At 42.5% G+C, this 11,860-nt stretch overlaps 2 protein-coding genes across 2 annotated transcripts; both read right to left on the minus strand.

Annotated features, from left to right (window-relative positions):
- Positions 1-1,893: 1,893 nt before the first annotated feature.
- On the minus strand, positions 1,894-5,858 carry LOC117545579 (peroxiredoxin-6-like). The gene is made up of 5 exons (XM_034215415.1): positions 5,666-5,858; positions 4,273-4,429; positions 3,636-3,785; positions 3,126-3,272; positions 1,894-2,190 (listed from the first exon to the last, which is right to left on the minus strand). The coding sequence occupies exons 1-5, from the start codon at positions 5,755-5,757 to the stop codon at positions 2,062-2,064; spliced, it is 675 nt and encodes a 224-aa protein (XP_034071306.1). The 5' UTR covers positions 5,758-5,858; the 3' UTR covers positions 1,894-2,061.
- Positions 5,859-7,574: 1,716 nt separating this feature from the next.
- Positions 7,575-10,542, minus strand: LOC117545633 (myocilin-like). The gene is made up of 3 exons (XM_034215487.1): positions 9,940-10,542; positions 9,125-9,229; positions 7,575-8,628 (listed from the first exon to the last, which is right to left on the minus strand). Exons 1-3 carry the CDS (start codon positions 10,415-10,417, stop codon positions 7,826-7,828), a joined length of 1,386 nt encoding a protein of 461 aa, XP_034071378.1. The 5' UTR covers positions 10,418-10,542; the 3' UTR covers positions 7,575-7,825.
- Between the last annotated feature and the right edge of the window lie 1,318 nt (positions 10,543-11,860).

An 11,860-nucleotide genomic window follows, 5' to 3' on the forward strand; every position in this document is an offset into this window, starting at 1 on the left:
TTTAATCGCACTTATTTTTGCACCGCGGAACGTTTCTCACTGGATGAGTTTCAGGCGTACCGATTATACTGGAGCACCAACTAACGTTCATGACTTCAGACAACAACAAACCACAGTGAACAACAGTGGGAAATGTTGTTTTAAAAAACGGACGGATGGAGGCGTCGATAAGAGCACGGTTGTGTGCAAATTATGCAAAAAGGAATTCGCATATCACCGCAGCACATCAAGCCTCAAGTATCACCTCAATGCAAAAACATATAGCAGCTAGCGTGGACGTTAGCCTCTTTATCGCGTTCACACCAAAAAGAGCTGGTACTAAAATTAGTTCATGAGAACCTTTTTACCCCCACGAAAGTCCCTGCTAGAGAGCAGAGAGCTGCTAGAGAGCAGGGACTTTCGTACGGCTCTCTTGTGAGAAAAGAGCTATATTTCTGATTGGCTGGGCGGATTGCAAACCACGCCCCGTAAAACTCCCAAAAAGTTTTGTGAAGCCGCCATTTTATTATCCTCGCATTAGCATTATTAGCATTAGCCCAGCGCAGAAACGCAGAGAGACTAACTTATGGCAACACAAAATAAAACATGGGAGCGGTGGAGATGAGGAGGTGTCGGCGTTCTGGCGATTTACTCGGAAGGCTGCTGGGACTCTCAGCAGCTTCTACTGAAGCCAGTCCCTAACTCCGGGGACTTCCAGCCGGGGACTTTGGGCGGCAGTATACGCCGTGAAGTGGTTTGCGGCCTGCCAGTAAACCCAAAGCAGAAGAAGAAGAAGTGACGTCAGCGGCTTAATTTGCCTAATCCACCCCCAGGTTCAAAGAGTTCTCATGAACTAAGTTCTCATGAACCTTTGTGGGAAAAGTACTGCGGTGTGAATGCGCCTAATGGTATACTAAAATCCATGTGAAAAAAATTGCTTCTCACTGTTCTTAGGTCAAATATTTACATGTGATTTAAAAATGCGATTAATTTCGATTAATTAATTACAAAGCCTCTAATTAATTAGATTAATTTTTTTAATCGAGTCCCGGCCCTAATATATATATAATTGTGCCCAAACTCATTGGTGACATTTATTTTTAAACAGCTTGTCCTTTCTCCATTTCCTGTTTGTAATGCCTCCGCTGTCCTACTGTCTGCTGGTCACGGAGATGCTGTCGATACGGTGAGGAGCCTTTAAACAGAACTACATCAAGGTGGGGAAAGGACAGGGAGGCGCTGCTGGGTAAAGCTAACACACCTCTGTTCGGTACTTTTAGAAATGTCATGTTAAGGCTCATTTATTGTGTAAGGCTAAAAAAGAAGCTTTGATTGTCCGACACAGGGACAAAATCCAATCATTACAAGTAGATACAGTAAAAATATAATGAAAACTTTCTGTGAAATGTACAATTCGGCCAAGAAAAATGCAACATTTATGTAAAGGACCATTTTAGGAGAGAGACTTTGGGTTTTAGCCTTGGCAGACCATTTACATGCACGGAAACCCATGACACATTACAGGAAAGGGAAAACCCCCCAAAACATAATAGGGCCCCTTCAAACATTTGAAACACTGATTCGTTTACTGTGTTTCATGAGGTATAGTTGCTCCTCAAAAAGAGTAGCAATAGCGTGCATTTCCTCTCGCAGCCATCCTTTGTGTAACTAGCACCTTTATCCACTTCCTCTTAAGAAAATAGAGGAAGTGGATAAACAATAACGTCTAGATTTGAATTATGTTATCCCTGATAGTATCACCCTAGAAAAATAAAAGCTTCTATACAATAAACTGTTTGCTACATCTTTAAATATTAAATATATGTTCCTATCTCAAGCCTCCCCCTTCTTTAAAAAAACAATCCCCATTATGAAAGTAGGCTGAACATTGCAGCTTTGATTCTCAGAGTTGTACATACTTTAAAAACACTTTATTTAAAAAAGAATCGTACACATTTCTTAAGGCGTTTTGTCTACCGCATACACAGACTAGCAGCACTCGATGTAGTCCTGTCCCAGATTGAGAGCTGCTGGACTGACTGTGACATAAATGAGTGACTGTCGGGTGTGTCTCCGTCGTGCTCACTGCTGCGGGGTGTAGCGCAGGTACTTCTTGCCAGAGGGCAGGTCTTTGGTGTAGACACCGGCTGGGAACAAAGCGGCTGCCTCTTCCTCAGGCATGCTGGCGGGAACCATCACACAGTCTCCAGGCTGAAGGGAGACAAATGAAAAAGAAAAGTAATTCTGTGTGGCAACAGGTGAATATCACATTACATTTCATTTAGTTATCCAAAGCAACTTACAAGAAGTGCATTTAACTATGAAGATACACATTTAAAAAAGCAAGATCCTGCAAGTATGTTAGCTTTTAAATAATAAAAACCACATGCTACGTAGGTGTCAGTTCAAAATCAGGTGTTCTTTGTCAGTCTGCAACCGAGTTTGTGTATCCTTTCTGCTGCCCTGATGTGAATGGGGAGCTCGTTCTACCATTTTGGAGTCAGGATAGCAATCGGGAGGTTGTTTGTTGAGGGGTACCTGGGTCCCATTCGCAGTGAATGATTACCAAACCAATTGGCCGATATAGAGTGGAGCGAATATGCTGGAGTGTTCATGTTTCCAGTACCCATGTCCTGGATGTAGGAAGGGGCCTGACCCAGTCACATGAAAAGCATTGAAGGCCAGTATGATGTTATACGAGCAGTCCATTATCAGACAGGCAAAACAAATGGTGTCTGATCCCACCCACATACTCCACCCAGAATTCCAGCTCCTACCTTCTGGTAGAAGATTCAGGGTTCCCAAGAGCAGGCTGAACCGCTAAGCACTCATTCCTACCTATGTCCATTAAGCTAACATCTACATGAAATGAAATGTAGTCAAATGTACTTTTTAAATGTTGGCCATGAGGGTTGTGCAATAGGTCGCCATTGTCAGTATGTGCGTCTGTGTATTGTGTTTGTTCAAACGGTGTATGACTGATGATATGTCTCTTAATGTCTACTATGTTTGTATATGTACACGTATGCGGAACTGCAGGACGGAGTCCAGAACAAATTTCCTTACGGGGACAATAAAGTATATCGTATCGTATCTCTGTAGTCAGCTGCTGAAATGATTGGTACAAACACACAGGTGTGACCTACCTTCCAGTCTGCAGGTGTGGACACTCGTTTCCCTGCTGTGGCCTGGAGAGAATCCACTGCTCTCAAAATCTCGTCAAAGTTGCGTCCGGTTGTTGCCGGGTAGAGTATGGATAGTTTCAGCCTTTTGTCAGGGCCGATGATGAACACCTAAACAGAGACACTACTAATTATTCCACAGGCATGAGAGTATATTATGTTTGAATGTGCCTAATAGTGTCACGATATACCAGTACTGATGAAAGCTCTTGTATATAAACATGAAAAGTTGATTTGTTAATAATACACCTTTAAAATATAGTGTTAATCAGGGGTGCATTAAGCTTTACCCTTGTTGGGCCAAAACTGAATAGTGTAATTGGTAAGACACAAAATCTAAATTAAGAGATGAATTCATTAGACAGCATTATTACATTATTTACCATGTTATTGCCACAATGATCACATGGTGCAAATCATGCCCTACTGCCTATAAATAGAAAAAAAACTGAATTTGACTGTGAAGATTCTTACACAGCGTGCAGTGAGCGGCAGGCCATCTTTATCCTTCTCATCTGGGTCCAGCATGCCCAGAGCTACTGCCAGCTCCCGTTTACTGTCCGCTATGATGGGGAAGGGCAGCGAGCGGCAGGCCGAGTCCTCACAGTTGTATGCCAGGATGTCCTAGTTTGTAGAGACATAGAGCTTTGTTAGTAGCTACACTGGTGGAGCTCTGATGTCTTGAATAAAATAATCTTGAACAACTATGTTGAGGTATGTATAGTGTGGCACACACAGAGGAGGTACAATTGTGTGTGATATTCAGTTTACTTATTTGAAGTTGCCTGACAACTCCTAACTGTCATAACTTAGTTTTATCTGAAGCTATTGCAGTCTAGACTCAATATATTTAAACTGCTTTCAGTTTATATTAAATTTGACTAAATGTGTGTGAGAGAAACTCCTTCTGGAGGGAACTTTGGGATTTTAGCCTTTGCAGATCATTTACACGCACAAAAAACGCATTCAATACACTACAGAAAAGGGCAAACCCCAAGAAGCATAATTGGGCCCCTTTAAGATCTGGGTATATATCATTCTAGTTTCATCAGATGCATATGACTGTATTGCAGTGTGTAGCTGGACCTGCACTAAACACAGTTAGACACACCTTGCTCCAGCTGTGGTGATCCTCCAGGCAGTCGATGGACAGGGCGATCATTTTGACGTTGCGTTTACTGAACTCAGTGCTCAGTCTGGCAGCGCGCCCCAGTTCTGTGGTGCACACCGGGGTGTAGTCTCTGGGGTGGGAGAACAGGACCCCCCATCTGGAATAAACAGAGAGATACGTGAGGATGTGTCAGGTGGTGTCAGTCAGGGTCTTTGATTCTTGTGCAAACTGAGGTTTCTGTCTGACCCAGTTTCCTCTCTTTTGATCTAAATCTTTAACTTTGGGGTCACTGTTGTGGCTTATTGTTTGGTTGCACAATAGGATGGAGCTGAATGATGCACCTGACACAGGAAGTGACCTGCGTGACTCTGGTGTTCCAAAAACAATGACATTAATGAACATGTTTGACGAGGTCAGCAATTTGACTGCACCAATGAGGGACTCAAGGTTTGACCTGGTCTCCTTACTGATGCTTTTGATATTATAAATTGGACAGTAACTAAGTACATTGAGTCACATACTCTAAGTGCTATTTAAGGGTACTTGTAGTTTAATTGAGTAACTCCATGTCCTGGTACTCTCTACTTCTACTGCATTTCAGAGGCAAATGTTGCACAAATAATGTTTAGTTGCATAAAGAAACTGCACTAAATGTGTCTGACAGCTTTAGTTACTTTGACAATTCAAATAATGTATCATTTTAGGTCAAGATGAAATGGTGTGTCTTGGTTAGACTGACAAGCTAAATACACAAAAGAAATCTACTCATTTATCAGCTACAACATGAATATGATAAACGCATTCATATATACGTAATTTTAAATTCACTTAATATAATATACTGTATATTATTCTGAAAAGGGTTGTTGTGTAGTCTGAGAACTAGTTTGGAATGCAGGATTGTCATTACATTACATATCATTTAGTTGAAACTTTTGTCTGAAGCGACTTACAATACGATTCAATCTCCGAACAACAAGGAAAGTGCAGATATATTCATTTCAAGCAAGATCATATCATAGTTAATGCTGGTGAATCAGTTTCGAGGCCTAAATTAACTCAAAAAGTGCATCGTTTTTTTCCCCAATTGCCAAGGTACAATCGAAATATATGGGTTTTCAGTTTCTGCTGTCCTGATGTCACTTGTTATTTAATATTTATACAATGTGGTGTTTACTTCTTTTAGAGTACTTAGTCACCCTCTGGATTTACTGGAGTTTGCATCCGTCTGATTGACTTTAGCACATGTATGCAACCTTTACACGTTTAAATGCATAACAAAAAGCAGAAGTCAGAAACCAGTAGCAGGAAATGGAAGCTCCTTCCCTTTCTCGCATTCCAGTAACAGTATATTCTACCATTCAATATCCATATATTCAAGAAGCCTACTTACGAATCACCGAGAAATTCATGGAGTTTCATTTTTCCAATTGTCGTCTCCGCTTCGAAGTTAGGAAACGCATCTCCGAGCAGCAGCCCCGGCATGTTCAGAGTGACCGTGAATGCGTCTCTGTGCAGCTCTGATCACAGCGTTAAATAATGAAGAGACGGAAGCTTCTCTATTTACATCATCATCAACTGTGACCTGCACAGGACACGTATAATAAACCATGATCTGACTCTGCGGTGCGCTTTCGTTGATTGGTTGTCTCGATGTTTCCAAATGACCAATTTACGCACGCGTAGACCAGATTCCTACATAAGGTTGAGCATTTTGTATAAACACAGCACTTTTCACGATAATATGCTCATGTATTATCGGCAATTTAATGATAACATTTACTTTTATTGCTTAGATGCAGTGCATTTGTTTTAGATTTCAAAGAAGAAATCATACGTTTAAAACTCCAAGATAATTTATGGTAATGTAACCCCTTTATCCGGACTCCAGACCGGTTGCATGATGTATGTGTGTCGTAGTAGAGCAGGATATACGTTTTTTCTGAATCTAAAATGAAAATGTAATCTATCTGTATGTCATGTATGTCATATATGTTATGATGAATTAAAATGGGGGACCCTGATGTAAACAAGACGAAAGTATTTTTCTGGTCTGCATCCCCTTAACAATTGTGTGTATTGAGCTGTACTGTACCCATTCTGCAATCTGTTAATACAATTTTCAATCAATCAATCAATCTGACCACAGGTGATCGATAAAGTCGTTTTGATAGATTACTGTTTACACTTTGGCAAATAAAAATGTCCTTACCAATGTCCAAAAGATATATCTTCGGGGAACCGGGCATCCTGGGTCCGCAGCCGGTGCTCCAGATGTTCTTACTCTTCCTTTGGAGCGCCACCTGAAGACTTTTCCGTCAGCCAGCCGATATTCTGCATAACACTCCGGTTTCTACTGGCGATGTATCTGGCTGACCAAGCTGCTGGGAGTGTGCGCCTCTGAGGAGTCTCCATGGAGCAGCTGGTGGAGCTCTCTGAGCGCTAGACACTCTTCTCCGGGGGGAGGGTTTGGAAGAGCAGGAGATCATGCTCAACCTAGCACTGGGTGAGCGACTTGAACTGATTTGATTTTGGCTCAGATAACTACTCCAATAAGAAAAGGGTTGGACTTCTGGGAACCAACAGATAACTATTGTTTTTTTTATATATTCAGTTTGTTTTCCAACAATTTCCAGCACTTCCCCTTCAAATGTGGCACGCCAGTTTGGATACTTTTTGACTTTACTCACAGAAACACCTCTTAAACTTTCAAACTAACTTTCGTGAATGCAGTGGTCTTATATTGAATACACAATGCACTTCATTCACAACACATTCATGTTTCATCCTATCACTTGCCATGGCATGTCAAACATATAATAGTGATATCACTGCATGTGGAGAAGATACAAACTAAATCTGTTGTACCGTCACAATTTGATCTATTTTTCACTATCAGTGGAGTCTACACAAATGTAACAAAAGTTGTAAAGTGCCTTATCCAAACAATTTCTGTATATACACCAGTTCAACTAAGTAAAGTAAATAAGTTCAGATGATGAGCATGGAGATTTTTTTTTTAGGATACATTCTGTGTTTTGGTAACAATAAAATAGACTTAGAAATACCATGATTACATCATCCCAATGTATTTGGTACACAGTCTATTTGTGTAAGAATGTCTATCTTGAATACAATACCTTAACAAATATCAATATTCTATACACCATTTCTGACACCACAGACTGATTGACACAACCTTGGGGTCATACTTTTTTTCATTAAATAAACTAAATATATGAAACAAAAAGGTTTATTTAACCTTTTTTTATTGAGAAATTAAACAAAGAAAACATTTATAAACAGATAACAAAAATATTTTAAACCACGATAACTGTTTTGAATAACCAAGGAGTTAATAAGGTACACTAATATGCTTTATGCATAGATTTTCATTGCCATGGATCTTATTTACAAAAGTAGTAAAAAAAAACACATTATTTTAGTAATGCAAAACATACTAAGTTTTGCAGTAACCTCAGTACAATGCAACTTTATCACGTCTCATCTCATTCACTTGCATCAGCACAGTCCTGTAAACAGCCGTTAGTCTTTAGCTGCTGCTGTTACTCGCTTTCCCCAGTCTGATGTCATAGGTGACCATGTGGAAGTTGTCCCAAGCGAACAGCTTCCTCTGGGCGTGGTTGTAGTCCACCATGCTGTTGTAGCGGTATTTGTTCTTGAAGGGCACAGAGACAGCCCTCCCCATGCCGGTGGCCGTGTCGAACACATAGTTGATGGTGGTGTTGGGCGCGGTGTAGCTGCCCACGGTGTACAGGCGTCCACACACTATGAAAGCGTTGGCCACTGTGTTCTTCCTGATGTTGGTCTCCCAGCTCCTCTTCACCTCCAGGCTCTCGGGGTCCAGCTTGGAAATCACAATTGCCCCCTTTGCCGTGTTGGTGCTGTAGATCGCCCAAAGACCCTGCTCGTCCGCCGCCAGGTCGATGTCGGTGTAGCCGCCCCAGGAGTAAGGGTGCTGGCCATGGAAGCCGGCGTGAGGCAGCTCCAGGCGGGAGGCCAGGCGCTCGGAGGTCAGGTCGTAACGGATCAGGCTGCGGCTGCGTTTGCGCTGGTAGTAAAGGGAGCCGCGGTACATGGTGGCACCTGTGCTCTCCATTGGCTCCGGCAGGACCAGGACCTTCATAGGGAAGCCTTGGGATAACTGATCCATGTCTTCATACGCAAAGACCTGGCGGACATCTTTACCCACTGTGTCTATACGCCACACGGTCTTGTTGTTGTAATTGGGACCCTGAGGCTCGGGGTCCTGCAGCCACACTCCATACTTCCCTGTGATACTGTCAGCCTTCTTGTGCAACACGGGGTCTCCCACTGACTGCAGCTCTCCACAGCCTGCAGGACGAACAGAGCGTTAAAGGCATAATATGTTGCATTTTAGCATTAAATTGTCTCAAAATGGCAAGCTCTTTGTTATCTGCTTCGTTAAGTTATGTACTTCCCTATCACAAATGTTTCAAACAATTTTCAAGCAACTGAAATCTGCTATTTTAATTAAGGTCAGTTTGTTTCATTCAGTCGACTGTAATGGCCAGTTTTCCCCTTTGGTGCTTGCCTGCCAGAAGCTGTCATAAATTGGCTATACATGTATTTAAGCCAAATTTTTACGATGCACTTTTTAGATCAAGGTCATTTTAGACTAAATATTTTTACCAGAGGAAGCATTTGAGACTTCTGGATCAGAAAAGAACTGAGCAAACTGAAATGGCAGCTGAAGAAAGACTCATTTGTGATGTGTCATCATGCTTTGGTTTCTGCTGGTTCTATCATCTGTCCTGGGATTTTCTTTGGGAGAATCCCATGTCTTGGCCAAAAAACAAACAAACTTTACCTGTGAAGTTGGGACTTCCTTCAGGAATGAGTTGGGATGCTGGAACCTCAGTAACCTCTGCTTTCATCTCCTGGTATGCACCATTCCCTAAATCATATGCAGGGTCTGGAAAAGTGAAGAGTAAGAAAGCAAAAAATACAGAGTGGGAAAGAATGTTAAGGATAACTTGTCGAAACATAATTAATGTATCCAGTATATTAGCAGTAATGTACAGTTGAGTCCATCCACACATCAAAGTGTCTCGTTTATAAGCCGCGGAGCACAGCAGGTTCCCCCTATAACCCTGCCATTACTCTGCTGAAAATGATCACATGCACATAAGCAGACATGCATGAATGACAAAGCCATAAAAGAAGAGTCTGTGTTGTAAATACCGACCCCCCTGGCTTAACCTGGGACATCTTACTGCAACCTGACTCGTTGCCCCACAAGACTTCTAATGGCTTAAGTCAACCGCAAATACATTTATCGGAAAAAAACAAAAGAGAAAAGCAACTAAACATCTTTATTTCCCCCGAATAACACAATTTAGTCGTTAAGAGAAAATGAAGGAAAAAAAGGGTCAGGGTTAGTAAGTCAGTTTTTCTCTCTGTTAGTATACAGTACACTACATAGTACACTCATGTTATACACATATGCATAGGACCTAAACACATTAGGTCTGAATATACACATGCATTTATTGACAAAGAGGTGTCAAAGGAGGTGAATCTCTCCCGCTAGTCCACACCCCAAATGCTATCTTTTGGATAACTCTTGTTATTAAAAGAGTTCCCGTTCTGATTTGTGTGTGTTTCCCTCGCAGGTGTACATACCACTGGCAGGTCTGTTTTCCCGCTGCTTGGCCCCTGAGGTGTGTGTCTGCTGGCAGGGTCTCTGGCTGAGGGTCTCTGCCTCCTGGCTCAGCTCAGCCAGCCTCCTCTGCAGCTCCTGGACCTGCCTGCTCAGGAGCTCCTTGTCCTGCTGCAGCTGGTTTCTCTCCCGCGTCACCTGGGAGTACGCTTCCTGGACCTCCTCTTCACCCTTAGCCCTCGGCCCAGTCCCCGCTCCTCCGTCCTCTCCAGCTAATAGACGGGTGACTAAAGCCTCCAGCAGGGTGAGGCGGGATGAGACTCCATCCATCTCTGGTTTCATGCTGCCCCCGGAGCAGCTGGACTCCTCTGGGCTGGGCACGGTAAAGCTGTAGTGGCAGCGCCCGGTGTGGTCGTTGGAGCGGCGGAGGGACGCTCTGTCCTGGGCCTGCTGGGTTTGAGTTAAGCAGGACAGACAGAGGAGAGACACCTGGAGCCACATTCTGGATGTTCAGGCTGATCTGTTTTTGGAAAATGTAGCAACTTGTTATCCTTGTCTGTTCAGTAGATGGTCCCTATTTGATTTTGTTGTCTATTTCTTTAGCTGGTCTCCTGAGTTTCGCTGGTCAGAGCAGGTCAGTGTCTGAATCCCATGCTGCGAGGAGGATATTTATACAGTCAAGTGTCAGGGAGTGGGAGGGGACGAGGAGTGGGGCAGGGAGGGACATAGCCAGGGGGCTGTGGAGTGTTTGTGTAGAGGTCCATGTGTGTCTTCTTTTTGGAAAACAATGTAAGAATCAGACAGTATCAGTGGAACAAAACAACATCTGATGTTTGTTTTTTCCTGTACAGACTTCTTTAATTGTCAGCAGGTTTGTCTCTGCAGGTTGTTTTGACCTCTCTTTACTGACTGTCAGCTGCAGGGATGTTTACTTCCTCCACAATTTATAGTCTTACTATTAAACCGCCACGTGATTAACCACAAACTCATTCAACCCATTAACTAACCTTAGAGCACACACTACTTCTGGTCCCTCTATTCTCCACAGCTGGGCAGGATGTCTGGCACTGGAGGTTAGGCTGTCTGGCAAGGAATGGAGAATGGAGTGTGGTAGTGTTTTTTTCCTTGTTAGCAAACCCACTTTAACCTTTTACCTACCATTGGTTTATTTACCAAAGTTGTACACATGGTAATACATCCAATATTTTACTGAGAAACATAAATGTCAACTCCATAGCCTCACTATATATATTTTATTTTTATTTAACCAGATAAAAGCATTGAGATAGAATCTCATTTGCAATGCTGACCTGGCCAAGAAGGCAGCAACGTTACACATAACACATAACACAAACATATAAAATACAGAGAACATAACTAAGAAAACAAAAGACAAAAAAGCAGTCACTACATTGTGCACATTAGGACAGTAAGAAAGGTGCACTACTTATTACTGCAAGAGCAGCTAGTGGTAAGGACTTCAGACAACTTCAATTTAAAACAGGCTATAGGGACAAGTGCCCTCAGTTTTAGGTTTGATTGAAGGTCATTCCAAGACCAAGGACCATAATAAAAAAGACTCCTTTTCCCAGCCTCAGTCCGCACAGCAGGAACCTGGAACCGTATCCAGGCACTGGATCTGAGGTTGTAAGAGTCACAAACTGGAGCAAATCTGGCACATATGTACAGTGGAAGCTTACCTAAAATGGCTTTATATATTAATAAAAACCAATGCTGCATCCTACGCATAGCAAGTGAGGACCATCCAGTTAGGCTATACAGTTTGCAATGATGAGTCCTATAGGGTGCATTTGATATATAACGCAGTGCAGCATGGTAGAGTGGGTCAAGTTTGGCCAAAACAGTGGGACAGGCAATTCTATAAATGGTATCACCGTAGTCCAGCTGGGACAGGAATAAACCAGAGACCAACCTTTTACGGGA

The sequence above is a fragment of the Gymnodraco acuticeps genome, unplaced genomic scaffold (genome assembly GCF_902827175.1).
Source record: "Gymnodraco acuticeps unplaced genomic scaffold, fGymAcu1.1, whole genome shotgun sequence".
NCBI lineage: Eukaryota > Metazoa > Chordata > Actinopteri > Perciformes > Bathydraconidae > Gymnodraco > Gymnodraco acuticeps.

What these genes read in the sequence shown, in the direction of transcription:
- LOC117545579 (XM_034215415.1), bottom strand. Translation starts at nt 5,757, where the DNA reads ATGCCGGGGCTGCTGCTCGGAGATGCGTTTCCTAACTTCGAAGCGGAG. An exon ending in TGCCGCTCACTGCACGCTGT is followed by an intron (nt 3,273 to 3,635) that starts GTAAGAATCTTC and finishes GTCTCTGTTTAG; the next exon opens with GTGTTCATCATCGGCCCTGA. An exon ending in CCACACCTGCAGACTGGAAG is followed by an intron (nt 2,191 to 3,125) that starts GTAGGTCACACC and finishes GTCTCCCTTCAG; the next exon opens with CCTGGAGACTGTGTGATGGT.
- LOC117545633 (XM_034215487.1), bottom strand. Translation starts at nt 10,417, where the DNA reads ATGTGGCTCCAGGTGTCTCTCCTCTGTCTGTCCTGCTTAACTCAAACC. An exon ending in GGAAAACAGACCTGCCAGTG is followed by an intron (nt 9,230 to 9,939) that starts GTATGTACACCT and finishes TCACTTTTCCAG; the next exon opens with ACCCTGCATATGATTTAGGG. An exon ending in AGGAAGTCCCAACTTCACAG is followed by an intron (nt 8,629 to 9,124) that starts GTAAAGTTTGTT and finishes TTCGTCCTGCAG; the next exon opens with GCTGTGGAGAGCTGCAGTCA.